The following is a 25,957-nucleotide window of genomic DNA, read 5'->3' on the forward strand; positions in this document are numbered from 1 at the left end:
ATTGCCTGCTACCTATCTTTACCATAGACACATCAAAATCAATACCCAGAATTGGTACGCCTTCCCCTTCAATGCTCTGTAATTCTGTTTTCCGCACTCCTATTTTTCTATCTTGATTATTAGTATCTCTATTTTTATGATCTCTCAAAAAATAAACCTGGGCATCGCTCTTAACTTTTTTCATCTTCTCTTTTCCTGCCCCCAACACATCCACTTGTTTAATCAGTACTGTTCATTTTTCCCTCAAAATATGTCTTTTAGAAGTACTTCTCACTAATGAGGAATTGACGAATCACATTGGGAACTCCAAGGAGGGCAAGTATATTAGAAATTTTGGAACAGGGAAGGGATAGGAATTAACACCATGCATTTGAAAAATCTCCAGATGACAACCCTAGCTGTCAAATTAAAATAAAATGTAAAATATACCACAAAAATGTTTAAAATATGGGGTAAATTACATGAAGACAATAAAATATAAGAAAATGATTAATAATATATTATTCAAAACTATTATTCTGATGATAGAGACTGTTTTATGGACAAAGATAAATGAACAGAATTGACTTAAAATACTGAAAATCATACTATATCAACCACAGTATATCAGGGATGATTCTTAGAAAAGTAAGGGGTACAAATTGTTGCCAAAATTCTATTCCTGGAGTTTGAGGTAGGGCAGACATTGAATATTAGTGACAGTATATTGTGAGTCATAGATTACAACAAATATATTTCTCGATACCTCAAGTTTATTTAAAAACATACAGAATTGTCTCTTAAGTAGGTTATAGATGAGCTATTTTTAAATAACTCTTTTTTAAATCTTTCATAACAGACTTTTCAATGGTGCACTTTTTTTTTTCTTGAAGGGAAGGGGAAAAAAAAGGAGCAAATTTTCCTAATTATTTGACAAAGCTAGCATATATTGATATGCACACTGTCAAAGAGCACCAAAAAAATAAATACAACTTTTGAATTTAGCCAAGAATTATACATATAGTACTTGTAAGTGAAATTAAACATTACATGAAAATTAACTTCTAGCTCATCCAAGTAGAGGATCAGAGGATCTTTACTATTAGGAAACTTATTAGCATAATATAATGCATCAATTATTCCAATGAGAAATATGATAATGTTAATACAGTTGATGCCATTAGAGTTATTACATTTCAAATGAGTTCCTAATTCAAGAATTAATCAAAAGTAAAATGTCTATTTAACATTACATATATTAACTTTCAAATAGAGAGTATTGGAAATATCAAGTATTATTATTATTAAGTAGCTAGAGAGAATGTTCCTTATTCCTGGCATTAACTCATTTAAGAAGGTAGGTAGGTATGCCTGTAGGAGATGGCCTAAGATACAGAATTTTAAAATGAGCCCAAGATCAAAGAGTAAAAAGCCCCTGTATTTTTGAGATGTTGTTTATATTGGATACCATTGGTAAAAACTTTGGAAGAAGATCTGAGTATCCTGTGGTTTGACTGATACTACACTTCTAGTGGAGTCTGAGGTGAAGATCTCTGAGTCTATATACACCAGAAAGGGGTCATGTTTCATTTGAGAGTATACCCTTACCGAGTCAAGAAGCTAGATACAAACCAAGAAACTAGAAAATGAATTTCAGAAAGTAAAATGTAGAATCAATTAATATAAAAACAGAAATCAAATAAAAAATGTTCAGATTCCCAACAAAAAGAACTGATTTTTCCCCTAGTAAAACAGACACACACCATTGTTAAGATTTGTTATGAAAAAAAGGGACAGGTCATATATAAAAATATAACAGGAAGGAGTAGATAGTTCTGCCTCAAGCCATGACAGAACAAGTGGTTCCTGAACTCTTCTTTGAGAACTACTGAAAGAGATGAATAAAACACGTATTTATAAAATGCTTGAGTACATCAGTGAAAATGGTAAAGTAAGAAACTTCAAAAATCCTTCCCTGGTACAGACTGAATGTTTGTGGTCCACGCCCTTGCCCAAAATTCATATGTTGACACCCTAACCCCTAATGTAACTTACTTGGAGATAGGGCCTTTACAGAAATAATTAAGGTTAAATGAGGTGATAAAGATAGGGCCATGATCCAGTAGGATTAGTGTCTGTATAAGAAGAGACATGAGAACTCGTATACTCTCTCTCTCTCCCCTTGCTTGCACAAAAAGAAGGGGTCATGTGAGCACACAACAAGATGGTGGCCACCTACAAGCCAGAAAGAGAAGCCTCACCAGAAACTAACCATGCAGGCACCCTGATGTGGGACTTCCAGCCTCCAGGACTGTGAGAAAAGAAATGCCTGTTGTTTAAGCCACCCAGTTTATGGTATTTTATTATGGCAACCTGAGCTGATTGATACTTTCCCTTTATAAAACTGTAAGTAAACTAGGAAAAAATGCACCAGAAATCAACTTTTTTCAGAACTCTGGAAACTAACCACAAGCTTGCAACCAGGGGAACACTTAATCAGAAAAAAATAGTTGAATTTCAGTAAGAACAGTGAGCTTTGTGGCATTCTAACTGGCATTCTAACTTAACCTGTTCTTATCCCCTGCTTTCCAGCTCAGTGGTAACGTTGAATATAACAGCCTGAATTCCCCTATTAGTACTGGAAGAGGGAGTAGAATGGACTTCAATAGCAAGGGTACAAGCAGGATGGAACCCACATGCATGAAGTAGACCCTCACTAGGATGGACTGAAACCCATATGCATTCTTATTGCTTTTGACCTTGTTGAAGAGAGTATGTTGCAGAAGCCAGAGCCCTTTATCACAATTGACACACACACATTTGGCTTAGGACTCAGAGAAATTGAAGGTGGATTCATGGGAAAGTAGAGCAATTGCAGGTCTAGCTTCTACATCATGCCAATGAAAGGAATCAGCAGATCAGCAGCAACATATACAAGCTACAAAAATGGCTGCTGCTTCCTTTCCACCCTCCGTCTCCCAGGAATTTTCCTTATGGCCTACCCTAACTGGAAACATAAATGAAAGGGCATTCTGGAAAGTGTAGTCAAGTTGACACACATTTAAGGACATGATCACAATGTCCTTAGATCAATTTTTTATTTTTACATATGAGAAAGGACAGAACCCTCTGAACTTAAACTAAGGGAAAAAATGGACAATAGAAACAGACCTAACAGACTAAAGTTGACTGAGATAGTGAAATTAGCTGATAAGTTTAAAATAACTTTAATTGATTTGTTCAAGCATGCAGAGGAAGAGATAGATAACATTACCATAGAAGTGGAATCTATGGTAGGAAAATATTGGGGATTCCCAGGAGGAGAAAATATAACTTCTGAAATAAAAAACTCATTAAAAAGAGTTTAGCAGCATATTCAGCAGAAAGAACATGGGATTAGGGAATTGGGAGACTATTTAATTGTAAATATCCAAACTGAAGAACAGAGAGGAAAAAGAATATAAAATAAAGAAAAATTCATAGGGATATAAGAGAAACAGTGAAAGGATATAACAGATATGTAACTAGACACCCGAAAGCAGAAGATGTATTTGAAGAAATAATGACTGGAATGCTATTTTTAAACCCATGTATTCATGGAGTTATGTGAACCTCAAGCAGGATAAACCATATCAAACACATCGTAGTCAGACTATGGAAATCAAATTGAAACAAATCTGTTTAAAGCAGTCTGAGAATAAAAGACATATTGTCTTCAAAGAAACAACAATAGGACAGATAGCTGACTTTTCAACAGATAATACAAAAGGCAGAAAATAATGGGATTATCTATTTGACACAACGGAAGGAAATAAGCTCCAACCAGGATTTTGTTCCATATGATGCTATCCTTTAAAAACGTAGGTTAAATAAAGACGATTCCATAGTGGCCTTAGAGAAGTAATTCTACTTTAGTTTAAGGAGAAATTTACAGGCAACCAAATCTCCTGGTTCTTGAATCAAATTAAACAACGTTATATGCCTTTATCCTGGCATAAAAAGCTCAGTCAATGACTGTATTTCCGTAAGTCAGTATTTTTGCTTCAGGACTTCTAGCTTTTTAGGAAGACTATCTCCCTGATATCTACCATGTTGATTTCCCTCTGAATGTAAACTTCTTCCAAGTTTCTTCTAGATTATAGTTGGAACTTGTTTCTGCCCTTGACCTTTGTTATAAATTCAGTCATTATGAAAGCCAACCCTGAAATAAATTTGTATACTAAAATTTTCCCTTGTGTCACTTATCAGAGTAAGTATTCTGGCTTCATTTGGAAACTTTATGCCTCCTACACTTATTTTACAAAATCATTCTTTTAGTTCAATGCACAAAAGACCTGTTATCTGTTTATTTAATTTTTAACTGTAGACTTTCATGCTAATAGCCCTCTGATGCATTTCCCTGATTGACGTCAGATTTCCTCTGATAGATATGTAATTTATGAGCTCCAAAACTACCAATAAACCATAATTGAAGGATGTAGAGAATTGTCTTTTAGAGTTCTCTGCTTAGGAATTTTTGTCTGATTTTCTTCTCCAAAATGATTATTTACTGTAATTTGTCTTAAAGTTTACTCTCCTTACCCCTTTACATGGATGTAGATTTTAACACATCCTAGAAAGAAAATTCTAACATTCAGAATTCTCCAGCCAGGAAGAAGTCTGTCTCAAGATAATCGTGAGTTCACCATACTTGGGAGTATTCAAGCAAATAATTGACAGCCTAATTAAAAGATAAAAGAAATTAACGGAATTTCTTCCCTATGCTAGGTAACTTGATGTTTGAAGTCCTTTGTCTATGTGTTATTATGGGACTCCAATTACTTTGTTTTCTTAGCATCCTCAGAAATCCTTAAGCCACAGCTGTGATTTTCCCATATCTTTCAGTATATCTGTATACAGGGAGTGATGTCTAATTACAGCCATATGCTGGCTCTACTCAAAATCACTTGAAACTCCAAGCTCTGCCACATCTCTGGGTCTTGCTCTTCTTCCTTACTGATCCTAATTTCTAAATAACTCCATATAGAACTAAAAGTAAACAAGAACTTAGAGACAAGGGTTAATACTGCTTTTTCAACATGTTCCTGTTAGAAAATCCTGGTTTCCTAATTTTTACATTTCCTTTCTCTTTCTTCCATATTTCCAATTCCCACCAAATGCTTATTGGATGAAAAGTGTGCTGTAAAGCATATTTATACTCATGATTAGTATAGCCATGCTAATTTTATTACTGTATTATTTTGGACTGATAAATGTGCATGGCAGATAGTGTGGGTGCTCTGAGGTATTCTTTCTCTGCCTCATTTTAAAGTCCTCTGAGATTTGTTTGTCATTGTTGTATGATTCCTTGTCTCAGGTAAGTTCAGATAGGAAAAACATTGATCTGGGTTACATTTCCAAGATCTTCTACCTCAGTAGTCTTGGTTGAGTTCTAGGTATCCAGGTTCTCATGCTATTTGGGGTTGCTTTCAGTAAAAATTTTATTGCTTCAACACCCTTATCAGCATTAAGCAGGAATTAAGGTTCATCTTTACTGTGAATTTATAAGTGTGTGTGTATATTTTATAACATTGTGTGCATATGTCTATTTAAAATTTCATTTTAAGGCATTTTTCTCAGCATTCTTTTGCATTGGCATGTAACACTTTATGTGTCATTCTCCTATTTCCAATTTTTGGTACTAAATGCAATGCTGCTAAGAAAATTATTCAATGCATCTCGTTGTATAGGAGCTTCAATGAGATGTATGTGGAATTTCAGAATTAAAGGCTATTTGAATTTTCAGCTTTACTTGATATAGCTGCCATTTATAAAATATACCTGCCAAGTATCTTGATGAATGGATCAAATAATGAAGGAAAATGACAGGAGGCACAATACATGCAAACTCAGAGTTAAAGGGGAAATTGAAAATTCACTTGTATTAAGCATTATAATCCTGAAATATTTTCAAATGACTATTTAGATTGATGATATTTATGTAAAGATAAAAATATATCTGTGAGATCCAATTTAACAAATATTTTATAAGCCACTAATATCTCTTCTCATTGGTTAAACCTGACAGATGGAAACTAATGTAGTAGAGGGAAAATGCATAAAAATTGCTAGAATATGGACAAAGTTAAAATGTTCAGGAAACTTTTTGTTGTTGAGAAAAATAGTTAATAGAGTGATAAATTTTATACCTTTTAAACTTAATTTTAAATTCCCAAATCTCTAATGGGGTCTCTAATATTGCACAAGTAGAATTAAAATATTTGAACAAGAGAAGAAAAATATATACTGAGAAAAATCCAATCTATCCCAAAGAGAACATTAAGGAAAATAAATAACAAAGCATAAAAAAGATGAGACAAATAGTAAACACAAAATAAGATAGTAAATTTAACTATCTTCATAATCACAATAAGTTTAAATGGACTAGGAACTCCAGTAAAACTTAAAAAATGAATTTAAAAAATCCAGCAGTATGCTATTTAAATGAAATCTAATTAAAACTTAAGACTACAGAACGTTTAATTATAAAAGGCTAGGGAAAAAATAATCCCTAAGCAATAATCAAAAGAAATCTGATATAGTTGGATAATATACAAAATAAGATGAAAGAAGTACAGAGTTTCAATATCTAATGATAAAAATTTCATTCTTTCCAACCATAAATAAAACATTAACAAACAGTAATCACATATTATAATTACAGAAGTCCAAAAACTTTAATAATAAGTACCATACAGGCCACATTCTCTGATGACACTGAAATTTAGTTGGATATCAATTTTTTAAAAAATATTTAAAACAATTTAAAGTCTTCTAGAAATTCAAAAATATTTTAAATAATTATAGGCATAAAGAAAATTATATATAAAAATTTACACACAAAGGAAATTCTGGAAAGATAGAAAATGTGACCTAGAACCTAAATCTTCCTCTTTCTCCACACAATAATAAACAGAGAAACTTTTGGGCCAACCCAATGGATAGCTAAAACAAAATCCACTGGGAAACATTACCAACAAAAACTAAGTGCCAATGTATATTCATGAATAAAGATATACAAAGGATTGGAGAAAATGTGAGAAATAAGTGAATACAGGCAAAGAAGATTCAAAATATGTATAATAGCAGACATTGGAATGCAAAGCCAAATCAAAAGAACAAAACAAATACTAAAAACTATAATTCAAGAAAACCTTCCATTAAAAAAAAAAAAAACCACCCAGATTTGATGCTACATATTAACTAAGCACATCACATGCAGAAGAATTCAGACTCAAAACAATCATTAGCAAGACATGTTCTATTAAAATTCTTGGACATTTAAAGTAAAAGAAAAATATCCCTCTGGTCACCTAGCCAAACAACAAGCAACATGAAAGGAAAATAAAATCAGATTATGATCAGATATTTCAATAGTAATACTTTAAGCTAGAAGACAGTAGTGTGACAGATTTAAGGTATTCAGGAAAGTAAATAAAACTCAAAGATTTATAAGCAGAAGAAATGACTTTGGAAAATAAAAGTTACTGCTAAAAGTTACTGCTATTAAATGTAGTAGTTACTTTTAGAACTAAAATGAAATGAAGGTTAAGAACATGAAAAATGTTTAATATCATAGTTTTTAAGGAAAGACAAATTAAAACCACAGTGAGTTACTGTTATGCACACATTAGAATGGCTAAAAATGCAAAGACTGGCCTTACAAGCGTTGACTAGAATGTGGAGCAATTGAAACTCTCATTCACTTCTGGTACAACTTTCAAATGGTATAACCACTTTTAAAATAATTGGCAGTTTTGTAAACAGTGAAGCTTACACATATAATATGACCTAGCCATTCCACTACTAAATATTTAACCAAAGAAAATGAAGACATATACAATCATGCAAAAACTTACACGCAAATGTTCATAGCAGCTCTATTTGTTAGAGCAAAGAACCTGGAAACAATACAAAAGTCCATCAACAGTTGAATGGTTAAACAAAGAGTTGCATGTCCATACAATAGAATACTATTCAACTGTACATAAAACAACAAGGACAAATCTGAAAATAATTAATCTGGATAAAAGAAGTGTGATAAAAATGAATATGCCCTTTATGACTCCACTTAAATGAAATTCTAAAAACTACATACTAGGGACTTCCCTGGTGGCACAATGGTTAAGAATCCACCTGACAAGGCAGGGAATACGGGTTCGAGCCCTGGTCCGGGAAGATCCCACAGGCCGCAGAACAACCAAACCCGTGCACCACAGCTACTGAGCCTGCGCTCTAGAGCCTGCGAGCCACAACTACCGAGCCCACGTGCCACAACTACTGAAGCCCACACACCTAGAGCCCATGCTCTGCAACAAGAGAAGCCACCACAATGAGAAGCCCGCACACTGCAACAAAGAGTAGCCCCCGCTCAGTGCAACTAGAGAAAGCCTGTGCGCAGCAACGAAGACCCAATGCAGCCAAAAATAAACAAATAAATTTATTAAAAAAAAAATACATACTAATCTCTGTTGATAGAAAACATCAATGTTTGCCTGAGGATGGTGGTGGGGAGAGAGTAAAGAATGGATTATCAAGAAGTATGAAGAAAATTTTGGAATTAATGGATATTAATTATATAGTTTAAAGGGTGTATGGATATGTCAAAATTCGTCATATTGTACACTTTAAATGTATGCGATATAATGTACATCATTATACCTGGATAAAGTTTTAAAAAAGAGAATAAAAGGGCTAACTCTCTCTCTATAAAAACAGGGAGAATTAAAGGAGCATATGCAAATTCTTTGAAATTTTGACAGCACTTTGAATATGCCCTCTCGTTACCTTACATCCTCCACTGATTTTGATAAGTCAACCATGAATGATGTGGTTCCCTTGTACATGATGAGTCTTACGCAGATATATATACCATAACTTCTTCATCCATTCATCTGTTGATGGTCAGTTAGGTTGTTTCCATGCCTTAGCTATTGTAGACAGTTGTGCAATGAACATTGGGGTGCATGTATCTTTCCAAACTAGAGTTTTTGTCTTTTCTGGATATTTGCCCAGGAGTGGGATTGCTGGATCATATGATAACTTTATTTTTAGTTTTTAAAGGAGCCTCCATACTGTTCTCCATAGTGGTTGCACCAATTTGCATTCCCACCAACAGTGTAGGAAGGTTAAGAGTGCATTATTAGTGTTTATGTACTATGCACTAATTTTTAGAAAGTTTTGGTTCATGGTTCTTATCTTTATTTTGTGGATGACCTTTTTATTCCTACTTATTTCTTTTTAATTATTTTTTACAGAATATTAATATATCTTTCAACATATATTTTGGTAAAAGTTGCATAGTTTTGGTCTTTGCATCCCTGTATTTTCAACTTTTCTGTCATTGAGCATTAGTTAAGTCTCTTGTAAACATCATAGATTTGAAAATAGTTTTCTTTCAATGGACATGTTTAATTACGGATAGATATGACAGTTAATTACTGATGGGTATAGATTTATTTCTATTTTCAGAGTTACTTCCATTTTGCCCTGGAGATTATTTGTTTTTATTCCAGTCATTCCCCTAATTTGTTGTCTTCTGTCTTCTGATTACTTTCTATCTATCTTCTGATTACTTTCTATCCTTTTTTTTTTTTTTTTAAGTTAACATAGTTTGCAGAAGAGCTACAAGCGAAATGCAAACTTGAGTGTACAAATATATTTTACTTGCCCTCCATCTGGCAATTATTTGGCTTTATATAAAATTGTAAAGCCACAGTTACTTTCTTTGGAAATCTTAGCATATTGTTCCTCTGTAGTCTCTTTATCCACTGTCCCAGATGAAACATTTGATGCTTGTTTAATCCCTTAATTTTGCAGGAAACCTGTCAAGGAAATAAAATGTACTTGAGGTATTGTAAATTCAAATTTTACTAAAGGCAAGTAGCTGAAATAAAAACATGTTTGAGAACAAATTGATTTCCTCTGAGATGCCAAAAACATCTTTGGAAAAGCCATGAGAAACAACTTTTATGTAGAAGTCATTAACTTGAATTCCCTGGCTTAAATCAATGAGAGGGAAACCTCTGCTGGGAGAAAGTGTACAAGGAATAAAGGCATTCTAGAAAGGAGTCTGATTTAATTTGCACAGTATCTCTTTGCAACTGAAGTAAATGAATACCCCAGTGAAAATATAATCAATAATATATATTCACTCTCTCTTTCTTTCTGCCTTCTCCCTCCCCCACTCTCTTCCTGTACCCTCATAACTCAGATAACAGTAAATCACTATATGTTGTGTTTGTTTGCTTGGAAAAGGCTATTGCACAATAATAGTGATGCTTACATCATAAGACACATCAGAAACTGCAGTAGATTTGTGGATTTGCTTTTAAAATTTTTCTAAATATTCTTATGCATCCCCTTACCCTTCTGGAACTTGAAAAATTGTGAAACATAAGAGACATCAAAATGGAATAATTAACTTTTCAACACAGGAGAAGAGCTAAACTCATTCAATGAAAGGATGCAGAGAAAGCAGTTATTGAAAAAACAATGAGATTCATACTAAAACCCTAACACAAACTTGGTAGAACCAGAGAAAACATTAAGACAAATTGTAGAAAATGAATTTGGGGAAATTATTTTTTCTTTGTAAAACAAAATTGACTTGATTATGGGAAGTGGTTGATTTTTTTAAATTTAAAAATCTCATAGCTAATTTAGAGCATTTCAATTTATGGTCAAGTTTGACCATTTTCAATTTTGGCCTGTCATGAGGTTGCTGCTATAAACTCTATAATATTAGCAGTGTGAGACATATTAATAGAGTGTCAATGGTGACAAGTAGAGTGAACTGGGTCTTTTCAGTTGACTACATTGTATAATCTCTCTTTCAAATCAATTAATGTATTGTCTTAATTTTTTTAAGTAGAGATCTGGGAAAACCAAAAAGATAATTGGCAAAATCTTTAAGCGGCTAATGCAACTCTATCGTTGGTCTCCATGGGATACAGAGGAGCAGTGCTGAGAAATGGCCTTAGGGCGCCAAGTGGATGAAAACAGGATTCGTTTTTAACAATTCTGGTCCCCTCCACTGTGAATGACAGTAAAATTTCTCCTTGATTCTAACTCTTCTTTTAATCCCACTGGGTCAGCAGGTAAACCTGACTTTTTTTTTTAACATCTTTATTGGAGTATAATTGCTTTACAATGGTGTGCTAGTTTCTGCTTTACAACAAAGTGAATCAGCTATACATATACATATATCCCCATATCTCCTCCCTCTTGTGTCTCCCTCCCACCCGTCTAGGTGGACACAAAACACCGAGCTGATCTCCCTGTGCCATGCGGCTGCTTCCCACTAGCTAGCTATTTTACATTTGGTAGTGTATATATGTCCATGCCACTATCTCACTTCATCCCACCTTACCCTTCCCCCTCCCTGTGTCCTCAAGGCCATTCTCTACGCCTGCATCTTTATTCCTGTCCTGCCCATAGGTTCTTCAGAACCTTTTTTTCTTTTTTTTGTTCCATATATATGTGTTAGCATACAGTATTTGTTTTTCTCTTTCTGACTTACTTCACTCTGTATGACAGTCTCTAGGTCCACCCACCTCACTACAAATAACTCAATTTTGTTTCTTTTTATGGCCGAGTAATATTCCATTGTATATATGTGCCACATCTTCTTTATCCATTCATTTGTTGATGGACACTTAGGTTGCTTCCACGTCCTGGCTATTGTAAATAGAGCTGCAATGAATATTGTGGTACATGACTCTTTTTGAATTATGGTTTTCTCAGGGTATATGCCCAGTAGTGGGATTGCTGGGTCATATGGTAGTTCTATTTTTAGTTTTTTAAGGAACCTCCATACTGTTCTCCATAGTGGCTGTATCAATTAACATTCCCACCAACAGTGCAAGAGGGTTCCCTTTTCTCCACACCCTCTCCAGCATTTATTGTTTGTAGATTTTTTGATGATGGCCATTCTGACTGGTGTGAGGTGATACCTCATTGTAGTTTTGATCTGCATTTCTCCAATAATTAGTGATGTCGAGCATCTTTTCAAGTGCCTCTTGGCTATCTGTATGTCTTCTTTGGAGACATGTTTATTTAGGTCTTCTGCCCATTTTTTGATTGGGTTGTTTGTCTTTTTGATATTGAGCTGCATGAGCTGTTTGTATATTCTGGAGATTAATCCCTTGTCAGTTGCTTCATTTGCAAATATTTTCTCCCATTCTGAGGGTTGTCTTTTCATCTTGTTTATGGTTTCCTTTGCTGTGCAAAAGCCTTTAAGTTTCATTAAGTCCCATTTGTTTGTTTTTATTTCCCTTCCTCTAAGAGGTGGGTCAAAAAGGATCTTGCTGTGATTTATGTCATAGAGTGTTCTGCCTATGTTTTCCTCTAAGAGTTTTATAGTGTCTCTCCTTACATTTAGGTCTTTAATCCATTTTGAGTTTATCTTTGTGTATGGTGTTAATGCACAGAAATCTCTTGCATTCCTATACACTAATGATGAAAAATCTAAAAGAGAAATTAAGGAAACACTCCCATATACCATTGCAACCAAAAGAATAAAATACCTAGGAATAAACCTACCTAAGGAGACAAAAGACCTGTATGCAGAAAACTATAAGACATTGATGAAATAAATTAAAGATGATACAAATAGGGGGCTTCCCTGGTGGCGCAGTGGTTGAGAATCTGCCTGCCAATGCAGGGGACATGGGTTCGAGCCATGGTCTGGGAAGATCCCACATGCCGTGGAGCGACTAGGCCCGTGAGCCACAATTGCTGAGCCTGCGCATCTGGAGCCTGTGCTCCGCAACAAGAGAGGCCGCAATAGTGAGAGGCCCGTGCACCGTGATGAAGAGTGGCCCCCACTTGTCGCAACTAGAGAAAGCCCTCGCACAGAAACGAAGACCCAAAACAGCCATAAATAAATAAATAAATAAATAAATTAATTAATTAATTTAAAAAAAAGATGATACAAATAGATAGAGAGATATACCATGTTCTTGGATTGGAAGAATCAACATTGTGAAAATGACTATACTACCCAAAGTAATCTACAGATTCAATGCAATCCCTATCAAAATACCAATGGCATTTTTCACAGAATTAGAAGAAAAAATTGCACAATTTGTATGGAAACACAAAAGACCCCGAATAGCCAAAGCAATCTTGAGAAAGAAAAACAGAGCTGGTGGAATCAGGCTCTTGGACTTCAGACTATACTACAAAGCTATAGTAATCAAGACAGTATGGTACTGACACAAAACCAGAAATATAGATCAATGGAACAGGATAGAAAGCTCAGAGATAAACCTACACACATATGGTCACCTTATCTTTGATAAAGGAGGCAAGAATATACAATGGAGAATAGACAGCCTCTTCAATAAGTGGTGCTGGGAAAACTGTACAGCTACATGTAAAAGAATGAAATTAAAACCTTACTTTTGAGTGGATGAATACTGGGTACAGGCTCCTTTCTTCTTCCTTGTATCATTAACCTGTGCCTTTGGATGCAAAGATATTGATTGGGTTGTTTTCCTTAGTGGCAGAAACTAGGCATGAGAAGCATAAATCTGCACTGTAGGAATCATGGACTTGTCCTTGCCTTTGTTTAATCTCAAAGGGTGGAATGTTTCTCCACATTGGAGAGGTAATGAGGGTCTGACTCCAGGCCAGATTCCCATGTGTGATTCCTTATGTCTGACCATAGGAAATTACAAAGGCTTTGCATAGCAGACCCCATGCGGGAAAGCTGTCCTCCCCACACCAGACTTGGTGCAGAGTCAACGCCTTGCACTTTCTGGAGGAAGCTGCAGTCAAGGACTAGGTCTCCGGCCCCCAGCAGCCATGCTCATATGCATACCTGCATTCCCAGTCCAGGTACCTCCTTTTGTAGGCCTCGTTTTTGGGGTCCTCAGCTGAGATGCTTTTTAGTCGCCTCTTCTGAGACCTTCTTTTATTGGGAGACAGTGTCTTGACTAAAAGCTTCTCCTCCACTCTGACTCAGTATTTTTCCATTCTAGCCCTTCTCTGTCTCTCCTCCCCATCCGCTCTCCCCTGGGTCCATAAAATGGCAGGAGCCTTTTGTTCAGTGTTCTTTATAGTGAGACACAATTTCCCCCACCTGTGCTGCATGTCACCTGACCCTTACCCAGTGCTGTTCTATGGGGGAAATGGAACTGTGAGGAGCCACCACAACTTTCCTTTTTTGGCCTCTTATACGCCCACAATAAGGGGATAAAAGCTTGACTGTTACTTTTAGTTTTGCTCGTTGTCCTAATTGGCCACGTCAACATCTAGCAGCTCTCAACAGGTAGTACAGAGAAAGCCAAGAGTCAATGGATGCAAAGATGAAAAAACAAATACCCATTTTTGTGGTTCTAGGTTATAGGCCTTTTTTTTGGTTTAAGTAAAAATAATTTATCTGTATTGTCCATAATAACTTATCATGGATTTGCATTGTATTCGGGGGAAAAAGTCTGCTAGTAATTAAGAGTACATGTTTGCATAACCTTGCATACATTTTTTAATGGAACGTTTTAGGATTGTAGATTACTGGTGGAACACAAGAATTAAAATTTTTCTTCCCGTGTGACTAATTCTACATTTCCTTCCATTTTTCATAAGAAGATTATATCTGCACAATAAAGCCAGGACTTTCATCGTTGGGCATTAGTTAGGGGATTTCAAATTAGTTAGGGGATTTCATTAGTTCACATGCCTTACCGTGAACATAGGCTCATAAATCTTCCTGTCCAGCCTTTGTGGACATCTACAAGTTTCTATAATATTAAATTATTATTATTAACTATGATATTAAATTTTTAATTCTGCCTTTGAGATCAAAATAGAAGAAAACATCTAAACCTCACAAAGAGCTCAGTATTGAATGTTTCTGGATGAAACACTTGGACCTTCCAATTTTACTTGAGAGAACTATCACAGGTGTGAAGTCAGAAATGAGACTGTCACTGGAGTTTGAGGCACTAATACTGCACTTGTAGAAACCCCGGAGCCTCAAGGCAGCTACAATCAGAAAGCCCTTATAAGGCATAAGTCTTCCTCCTTTCCCTCCCTCCTCCCTCCCTCCCTTCCTCCCTTCCTTCCCTCCTTCCTTCCTTCTTTCCTTCCTTCCCTCCTTCCTTTCTTTCCTTCTTTCTTTCTCTCTTCCTTTCCTTTTTTAGGAAGGAACTGTATTGTGTACATTTCTTTCAGTGATATCAGCTGATACCTCTATGAGATTTTGAGAGAACAGGTAGAGACAGTGAGAGGCAGTAGAGGTAGATGTTTCAAGAGATATAGAAGCAGAGAGGAAGAGATAGACAGATTTCACTGGGGTAGAATCTGACCAATTCTGGTCTTCTCCCCCTCTGATTGTCTCCCTGATGTGTGTGTATGTGCAGGTATATGCATGCATGTGTGTGCATGTGATATTTATTGAGTGTTTACCAGGCACAATGTTAGACCTTTTACATCAAAATTCCTAATCTTCACAATCTCATAATTATCTTCTGCATTTCGTGGAGGAAATAAAACTAGATCAGAAGGGATAAGCCATTAACCCAAGGTCACTCAGCATGGTTAAGTCAGGATAAAAACCCAACTCTCTGGATTCAAAAACTATGTTCTTTTCATTAAGCAACCTTTCTTCTCTAGCCTGAGTAAAACCTGGTCTCAAAATCACCTTTTTTTTTTTTTTTTTAATAAACAGGGTACTCCCCTCACTTCTTTTTTCTTTCCTCCATAATCATATTTAGTTGAATTTAGAGTTATCCTGAGAATATTATCATCCTGGTTTGGCCAGCTTCATTACATGTGCAGTTTCATTACATGTGCCAAAGACATCATGTTAGAAAAGTACACATTCTGGCAAGAAAATCTCTAATGTATTATTCTCACATCAAATCCACCAAGAGCTTTGCACATTAACAGATCAACAGAAAATCTACAGGTCTTTGTTTCTTTCCCCAGTTATTAAGGCACAAAGACTGGAAAGGTCACTTTTGTAGAAACCCCAGGAGCCTCAAGAAGGCTACAATCTGAGATTGTACCTGTAGATCAGTTGGAAGAAAGATGCCTTCTGAGTTACCACCCTTCCCATTCCATTTACCTCTGAATCTAAAGGAAATAAAGGAAATGACCATGGTGATAAAGACCATCAGAACACACAGGATCAGAGTCATATCTTCCAACTACATGACATCCAACTGGAAATGTGGATCTGAAATGGGGACTGGAAAGAGATGCAAGAATTAAAAGGGTCACAGAGGGAAAGGAGAACTGAATTACAGACCAATAAACTTATTTTTCACATTCCTATTGCTCCATACTTCTGGACTTATGTGAGGGTGAAGGAGAAGTAGGCTGGGTTATGTGGATGATCCTGGAGATGAGTACATTTGGCCTAAGTCTGGAAGAAGGCTGCAAAGAGGCAGATACCCATTCTTCCACCCAAGCATCATGACACTTGCTCTGGTTGGCCAGAGTCTGAAGGACAGATAGACACATTATACCTTTATCTTCTTTATGTGGTGCTGTAGCCCCTCAAGAATTCTAGACCTCTTGAGGCGTATGGTGAAGTAGAATAGTCTAAGATGAACAGAATCTCTGAGATGAAAGAGATCTTACAATTCTCAAAAGTCATCCTCTTATCTGGAGCAGAAGTCTTTTGTAAAGTATGTTTTCTGGATGATTATAAAAGTGGAAAACACCCCTAACTCATAATACTGATTAATATGTCTTGTGATGGGAGAACCATTGCCAACAGTTAGGGTATCTGTCTCATTACTGGACAGCTATGTCTATTAAAAATTACTTTCTTATATCAACCCTAGTTTGTTTCACTGACATGATTGTTCACTGATTCATACTACCTTGTAGAGAAAGACAACCAAGGTGGTGAGGATGAGGAAGCCGAAGTTAGGAGTCTTAAGTCCATGTCCTTGAAATAACAGTTGAAATAATTGATAATATTCTCATTGGAGAAGTGAAAACTCAAAAGTCACCAAGGTTGTTGCCCACATGATATATTCCATGTGGTCTTAGACTGTACAAATGAAGGGTAAAGCATTCACCTAATTAATATCTACTTTCCCCTATAATTTGATATAAATTCTCTGCCCTTAACTAGATCAGAGATCCCTTTTATAAGGGTAATAGCATACATTTTTAAAAATAGCAAAATTGCCCTGGGAGTGTGTGCATAAGGATCAGAGAGTGGAGAGTCTGTAAGTCTCTCTCTTGGTCACATACCTCTATTTTTCTCACACTAACATTTAGGAGAACTTCAAGCCTCTTCCCATAAGGGATAGAAAATACTTTAAAACAAAATTGAAAGAAAAACTTGGAAGTAAGATAGTACAAAGATGCTAAGAGTATTTATTCAGAGGATTGTGTGTGTGTGTGTTTAAATCTAAGCTGAGTTTTTAATTTTCTTTCCTTCCTACATGGCTAGGAAGCATGGCTTCTAAGCATGGCTAGAGCTGTCCATGCTTAGAAGGAAAGTTAAGATGATGGTGGGGTACGAGTGAAGAAAGACATGCCATAAGCTTAGGAGAAAAGGGGAGAAGGATGATGGCAAACACATGTAGCAGATGAGACACCAGAGAAGGAATTGAGACAGAATCCCTAGATTATGCTAATAGTAATGATAGTAACAATAATATCATACATTAGTGTTGTTTGTACTATGTGCGAAGCCAGGCTAAATGACTTTGATGTATTGACTAATTTAACCTAAAATAACCTTATGAAGTAGGCATTATCATCAATATTTTAAGGATGAGGAAACTGCAGTTCAGAGACTTTAAATAACTTTCCCAAGTTCACACAGGTAATAGTATTGCCAAGAAGTCTGACTCTAGTCTGGCACTGATTCTTGGAAATAAATGGTATACATCTCTTGCAGATTGAGAGTCTTCTGCATCTCTTGCAGAATTAAAATGTACAATGCTTGTGGAATTTCCTGGCAATTCATATTTGTTAAATGAATTGATAAAGAGATTTCTGAATTGATAAACCTCAAGAAGGAAAATCAGTCCAGAAAGGCACAGCAAACAGAAAGTTGCCTAAATAGGGAAGAAGGCTGCTAAATGAGATAGTTGTAGAGGAAGCAGTACCTTCAGGGGGAAGTCCATTTTAGGTAAAGAGAAGAAAGTTCAGTAGCAATTATAAAAGAGGTTAGTGGATGGGTGTTACCTGCATAATTACCAGGAGTTGTGAGCAGTGTGGGTGGAGGCCTCTGTGATCAATGACTCAATTTTAGGTCCTCAAGGTAGAGCAAGCAAAAATAAAATTTTAATTCCCAGATTCATTCTTAAGGATTCCAGGTCTGCTTCAACAGTGACAGTGACCTGCAGCCTATTCTTGGGGCTTTCAGTTATATCTAATGGAAGCCTCATAAGTCGCTAAATGCCCAGGCTATATTTCCCTGTAATGATAAATTCCTTTTCACAAGGCTGCTATGACTAAATCTCTCTTTTTTTTTTTACTTTATTTTTAGTCTTTTCATAGAGGAACAGTACACTACAGTTGTTGAAACAGAAGGCTAAGGAGTCTAAGTGCCTGGCTGGGGTCCTGGCACCACCATCACTTAACTGTGTGAATAGCTATTCAACTTCTTTGTGTACCAGATTTTATCACAGATAAAATCTAATTCACTGAAAATTAAATATATTAATCTTATAAAATGCATACTGCACATAATAAATATTTAATATATACTAGCTATTATCATAGCATCTTGATCCTTTCCTCCAACATTGATGGATACGGCATTTAGTCTGTTAACATGGTTAATAAGAAAGACTCAGGTATGGACTTTCTTAGAATAAAATATAAAAGCACTTTCAGTCTGGTCTGGTTTAGGGTATTTTGTCTTTATTTCATAGGAGAATATTAATAAATAAAATCCTCTGAATTGTTCAGCGCTACTTTGTGACTTCCGCATTGTGATTTTAGGCTATAGCTACAGCTCCAGCTATAATAAAAAAAATTACCTTACCTTGCTGATCATTGACATGTATACATAATTTCCATGGGGACCTCAAAGATAGAGCTGATGACAAATTTTAAAATATGTTGGGTTCAGCTATCCTCAAACTTGCACAATTGCCTTTTCAATTTCACCCTCAAAGAGAGTCAAAGAGGAGAAGGATCAGTTTCAGTTGTCCATACAGACCATAAACTTAAGCGAAATATCTGTGGACATATGAATTATTTTGAGAAGAGGACTTTTTTACTTTGCACCAGTCTCTAAAATAATCTATGACCCCAAAAGTTTAAGATATACTGAATTATTATCTCCTCTAAGATTCAAGTACAGGAAGAATTGGCATATTTTATTACGTGAAATGATGGCTGGATTTTTGGCAAAAATATAGTTATCACAGTGAAAGAAATATATTATTTTGCTATGGAGGAGAAGCATCAGCAGTTTGTATCATTAAGTCCATAAATTCTAGGGGCTGGAATCCAAACTCAATGACAAGAGATCCAAAAGTTTATTGTTCATGTAATTCAAACAAATATTTGAGGTACAAGAAGCTCAGGCTTTCTTATAAATAGCCTGTTACTCTTCTTCAGCTAAATGTTTTGCCAGCTACTAAACACTTGGGAAAGGAGATACTTTCATGAAGTTCTCATCTTTCTGGTCCCACATACCTCTTTTTTTGTGATGCAAATAGATAATGAGGAAGACAGTCACACATATTGAAGTCAAGACTACCGGTGTGCCCACTGACCAAGGAGGTATCACATTGCAGGAGCAATCTGAAGGAAAAAAGAGATAATCATCAGTTATTGATGTGGAGACACTTTGCACTGGGGGAAATGTACCAAGAAAGCAAGAGTTATGTTTTAATGCCATCCCTTTGTATTTATTTAGAATAGGACCAAGGGAAAAAAAATATAGCTAAGGCTTAGGACTAGAGGATCCCAAGGATCTAAAGGCTTAGGTCTAAAGCTGTTTGTCACTGAGACAATAAGCAGAGCTGTTTCTAGGATGGGACCAGTTTGGGGCTAAGCCTAAACAGACCCAGAGAAAAGCAACTTATCTTTCTTTTTCTCTATCTAGTCCATCAATCAACGTGCCTCATTTGGAGGATGAGACAAAGTTATGCACTAGTCCTTGTACTGTCTAGGTTCAAAATAGGCCGGAGTAGGATAGGTCTGGAGACCTCTGAACTGCCTAAGAGATCATAAGAGCTCTGGAAGTAAGAATTTCATCAGTGGAAGGGTGGTTAGACAGCATTTTGTTTAAAATCTTATTTAGCACATGTCGTGGTGTCACTTGGCTATATAGCCTTTCCATGAAAACAGTCTATGACGGGAGTGCTTACTACCACAGGTCGTGCCCAGTCCTCTGCTGGAGAGTATTATGCACAGTCTAACTTAGTGTTTAAAATATGGGATACAAAGTCTCATGAGCATCATGGTGGCATAAGATAGCCCTCATTTTTATCTCCCCATCAACAACAAAAATGTGGCATCCATGCATAAACAGAAGTACCTCTATAGGATTTGTGGGACACAGCACCATACACCAAGGGACCCGGGAGGAGTCTTGCTCACCTGTGTGTCAGGTAATAAGCAGACAGTATTTGGTACCTGCTCTGGAACATACAAGAGACTGTGAACTGTGGTTCCTCTCAGCTGTGCTCCTGGAGAACATGCAGAACATTGACCTACCAAAGAGAGAGTCTTTGTGGAAGTCCAGGTTTTCAGGCAGAAAGAGACCTCAGAAGAATGTAATCTTGAAAGATAGAGCTATACCAGAAAGGAACTGTGCATTTGAAGCTTTTAAAATTGAGCACACCCTCAAATCAAACAGCTATTTTATTGTGTCTTAAAATTTTCCCCCAAATCCTCCAAGTCCATTTCCCCCAATACAACATAGTTGAGATGGATGAAAACTTTCTCCCTAGGAAGGGTAGGCCACCTGGTGTAACTCTCCCTGCATGTTCTATTTTCCTGATGCCGTGGACCATTAAGTGACCTCTGCTCCGCTGTTTCTGCCCTGTGTAATTAGCACTTTATTTCCTGCCCCTGACAGGGTCATTGGACCATTTAAGGAGTCAAGTAAGAAATATGTGTAAACTGTGTTACATGTTAAATGCTAAATGTTAAAAAGATCTCCCAGTTTGTTTGGAAAGCTATCACCATACAGGAAAAAAAAAAAGGATTTCAATTTGACTGAGGTACAAGAAAGTCCAGGCTTTCAGATAAACAGCATTGTCAGAAGCTCCGCGGCTAAAGAAGAATATCTAGGACCAAGGAATGATGAAGGGCATATGTCTAACATTTGTCCAGAGAGTTTAGAACTTCCTGAGGTAGATGGGCTTGGGAATCAAGGGTCAGGCAGCTTTAGCTCTCCCACCCCCACTTTATATCTCCTGCCCTTCAAACCCACTTACCTTGTAATCTGTAATATAAATCGACACTAGACACCATGATAAAGGTCGGCAGCAGAACCAGAATTATGACCAGAATCAGTATCCAAATTGTATTCCGTGGAAACAGTTAATCAGAAATAGATTCATCCAAAGCATTCAAGACCCCATGACAGTGGGATATTAGACCTAAGCCAGTTTGGGGAGGTAGTTATAATTGGGTGAGTGAAAAGTGACAAAGGGTCTGGAGTGGGACTGAGCCAAGTGTGATTAGTTTGGGACTGGAGCAAAGGTGAATGAAAGCTGCTCACCCCAATTCTTCCCATCCATTCTGTCTCATGTTCTCCCTAAGGCAGAGCTGGGTTCTTCCTTCTAAGCCTCAGACCAACTCAGTCCTTCCGTCCTTTTGTCTAAGCAACCAATATATGCACAGTTCTGAATTCTCCAGTGTATTCACTGGGTCTGGCATTATTCTTCTTGAATACATTGAGACATACATTTACACAAGCTTTCCTCCTTTCCTATTCATGTGAACAAGCATCTGCTTTGGTTTACTGGTTTGCACATACTGGGCATAGACACCTATCATTTTGTTTGGGAATCTGATGTCTTTCTGCCCAGAGAAATAAACACAAAAATGTTCTAAAAGTAGTAAACTGCTAAACCTGTTGGAGACTTATTCCTATTATAATAATCTTGAATTGGGATACCCCTCTCAGCATCTGTCCAACATTAATTTCACGGACATATACAAATACTAATACATGTACATTTACTTAGCAGTTTCCAAGGCACTCATTTTATTTTATTTCAATCATTCAAGTATTGAATATTTATTGCTTACCTACTATGTGCCATGCAATATTTGAAGAAACTGGGGTATATTACAACAAAGATCTCTATCTTCATGTTTTAGAAAGGGAGATAGATAAGTGACAATAAACATAATAAATGTTACATAGCAGGTTAAAAGGTGATGCTACTATATAAAAAAGAAAAATTAAAAGAGGGTAAGGTGATAGGAAATGCCAGGTGGAGGGCGTGGTAAAGGTTGCATTTTTTCAAGTTGGTTTGTCAAAGTGGTCCTTACTTATAAGGTGAGACTTGAGTATAGATTTGAAGGAGATAGGTAATTTATTGGAAGTATAGCATTCTGGGAAGAGGGAACAACTGGAGCAAAGACCCCAGGCAGGAGCTGTTCTGTCATGGTTGGGGAACAGTAAGGAGTTCTGTGTGACTAGACCAGAGGAGACACAGAGAACATTAGGGGATGAGGTCAGATAGGTAACGGGGGCAGAGATATTGCAGGACATTGTGGGGCATTTTACTTTGAATAAAATGGGGAACAATTGCAGGGTCTTGAACAGAGGGTGACATATATCTCATGTTTTAAATGGATCCTCCTATCCATGTGTTGAGAATATACCATAGTGGACAAGAGAAGTAGGGAGAACTTTTCAGTTGCTATTGCCAATGTTCAGACCATGGGTGATGGTGTCTCAGACTTGGAGGGCAGCAAAGGTGGTAAGAAGTGGTGAGACTCTGGGTATATTTTAAAGGTAAAGCTAGTATTAACTCTTGACACGTGTGATATAGAATATAAGAGAAAGATGGGAGTCAAGGATGACTTCAAGGATTTTTTTCTGAGAAAATAAAAATAAGAAGTGTGACTGGGAAGGCAGTAAATCACACAAGTTGACAGGTGATTAAGAGTTTAGTTTTTGATCTGTTTGATTCCGAATATTTACTAGACTTCCACACTGAGATGCTGAGTTTAGAGATGAGACTAGAGTTTGGGAGAGAGGTCTGGGTAGAAGATATCATTCGAGGCATTCTTATCATATTGATTTTATGTAAAGCCATGAGATAGAATTAAGTCACAATAGAGAAAAAAGACTCAAAGACTATGCCCTGGGAAACTCATATATCAAGAAGGCGGAGTGAAAAAGATGAAGTAGCAGAAGAGAATAAGAAAGAAGACAAGCAAGATGGTGAACAAAGCCAATAGAATATAATATCCTAAAAACCAAGTGAAGAAAGTATATTAATTTTGCTCTTTAGTTTATAAATTCGATGACAATGGCCATCATTTGAAGAACAAACACACAGATCTCACCTGATAGGACAATGCTTGTTCCTTCCTCTTGACCAGTTACAGGTTTCGAAGGTAGCAAGTGACATTCCCATAGGAGCTCCATCTTAGAAGAGGGGTCATCTTCAGGTTGAACGATTTGTCAGTATCCTGTGAGTGGAATTTTGATGAAGGTAGAATGATCTCTCCTCTGCTGTCTCTCCATTCCATTTGACGTTGCGGGAACCAACCTCTTGAATTACACTCCACCAAAGGACCTTTGGTATTAGGAGGATGCACAGGAACCTGCGTTTCCAGGCTTGTAGCTGGTTGGAAAGAAAGGGGAAAACAATATTTAGGTGAAAGGATGGGGAAACATAAGAGAGAAAGAAAAGCCCCCTTCTTCTACTTTAAACCTTATGCCCTTAGGTATACTGATAGTCAAACACTGTGGGACTCTGATTGCTTCTACAAGCTAATCAAAAGGGAAAAAGGCTAAGCCAGACTGAAGGGTTATGATATCCAGATTAACAACCTGGTCCTAAAAAGTCAGGAGAGGAAATGCCTGTTTGTTTCATTTATTCACTTAGTCAGTCAAAAATATTTATTGATTATTTACTAAATCTAGGAGACAGGGCTAGGTCCATGGACATAATGATGAACAAAAACAATCAAGATCTTAGTCCTCATAGAAATTATAGTGTAACATTTTTTCTTGTATCTTCATCATTAGTCACATATGAGCTACCGTAATTTATTAATAAGCAGTAAATAGCATAAAGGCAAGTTTGCAACTTTAATTGAAACTTTAATTTATGTGCTCTTTGATTAAAACAGGTAACGCACTACTATTATCAAAATAAAGCAGTATATATCAGTTTAAAGAAAATAAACAAGTTTTTGAAAATTTTCAGTATATTGCTGGGGATGTTAAGAATTGTCTAATGCGTGGGCAAAGAAAGAATGAGTAGAGATTTAAGGAGTTACTCTAGAGCAGCTCTGTCTGATAAAAATTTCTGCAATGATGGAAATATTCCCTATCTGTGCTGTCCAATCAGTAGCTTTTTACAACGTGAGACTTTAGCACCCAAGATGTCGTCAGTGATCCCTTCTTGGCCTTTTGGCTAAGATCAAGATGTGGTCAGTGAGACTAAAGAACTAAATTTTCAATTTTATTTAATTTTTTACTTTAAACTTTAATTTTATTTAATTTAAATATAAATTTAAGTAGCCACATGTGACTAGTGGCTATCATATTGGATAGCTTAGCTCTAGGAAATACAGATGAGCGTCACAATAGCCAATGAAAATGTTAAATGTGAATGGGCCTAGGACCCTACCTTGTGCCCTCACATTTGGAAGCCTTCCAGTTTACTTCAAGTCCTCCATCTTGCCACTATTTCTTTGTTATTCAGAAAACTAAGACTGAGGTGATATTGGAGGACACAGAAGAATATAGATGAAGGCTTTTTGAACTAGATTTAAGAACTAAGTAGTCAGCAAATTGAGTCAGGGAGAAATGGGAATAAGAATGATCATTAAGGAGACAGTTGTAAAGATTTAGGTGGTTTATAGAGTCAAGTTTTACTAAAGTGATGTCAAAAATAATTGAAAAAAATAGTAACAAATCCTGAAAGGATTCTGTTGATACTTTAAAGATCTAACAGTGCACATGGACATGGGAAAACAGACAGTTCTTGCTGATAAAGGTAATATGTGCACAGACACAACTTGCATTCTTAATCCTACACTCTTCCCCACTTAAAGACTAAATGCATGAATTTGAACTTGCTAACCAAACCCTGTACTACGAGATGGTCAGAAACACTAAGAATATTCCTAATACTCAGCCTCAGATGGATTGAGAATCGTGGATGCATAGAAGCCTCAGAGGGATCCATCCTTGCCTGTGACCTTCACTTCTCTGATGGCCTCATCACAGAAATCACCATCTTTGAAGAAACAGTGGTACCACCCATCAGCAGCAGCATTCACATTAAGGATCCTGAGGGTCACCTTACCCTCTCCAGTGGCTTCTTTTCAGGAGCTCTGTCCACTCCACATACTTGGAGATGGTTTCTCCATACAAGTCTTTACCATTCTAGTACAGGTGAACAGGTTTTGTGTAGTGGTTCCAGAACCAGCGTATTTCCATGTGTTCTGCACTCTGTGGTGGGGACAGCTGGCTACTGAACTCAACTTTTCCACCTAATGGAGCCAAGATTGGCCCCTGTATGCCATTCACTGTGAACTGCTCTGTGAAGGAAGACAGTAACCAAAAGGTGAGAGTATGAACCAGGAGTCACTGTGTATTTGATTCATATATGTACATGATGAGTTCCTAGCTTTCTAGGTATCAACGGGTTCTTAGTATTCCTTCCAAATACCACCTATAGGACTGCCTTACCTTTTTAGTATCTTTCCAGAGACTCCCAAAATTTCCCTTTCATTTGATTCTCTTTAAATAGGATTAAGACAGAAATTTCAAGAAAATAAAGAAGAGACCAGTTAAAAGAGG

The 25,957-nt window shown here is 36.6% G+C and overlaps 1 protein-coding gene across 1 annotated transcript in view; it reads right to left on the reverse strand.

The window, feature by feature from the left end:
* Nucleotides 1–25,714, reverse strand: part of LOC132355649 (putative selection and upkeep of intraepithelial T-cells protein 1 homolog) — a gene marked incomplete at its 5' end in the record, with an annotated part of 43,453 nt that extends 17,739 nt beyond the window's left edge. The window contains 7 exon segments of the mRNA XM_059908451.1: nt 16,091–16,213; nt 19,642–19,749; nt 21,393–21,488; nt 23,470–23,529; nt 23,532–23,765; nt 25,347–25,479; nt 25,481–25,714. Coding sequence (XP_059764434.1) covers nt 16,091–16,213; nt 19,642–19,749; nt 21,393–21,488; nt 23,470–23,529; nt 23,532–23,765; nt 25,347–25,479; nt 25,481–25,714 — 988 coding nt within the window.
* Nucleotides 25,715–25,957: the final 243 nt, after the last annotated feature.

The sequence above is a fragment of the Balaenoptera ricei genome, chromosome 1, assembly GCF_028023285.1.
Source record: "Balaenoptera ricei isolate mBalRic1 chromosome 1, mBalRic1.hap2, whole genome shotgun sequence".
Taxonomy (NCBI): Eukaryota; Metazoa; Chordata; class Mammalia; order Artiodactyla; family Balaenopteridae; genus Balaenoptera; species Balaenoptera ricei.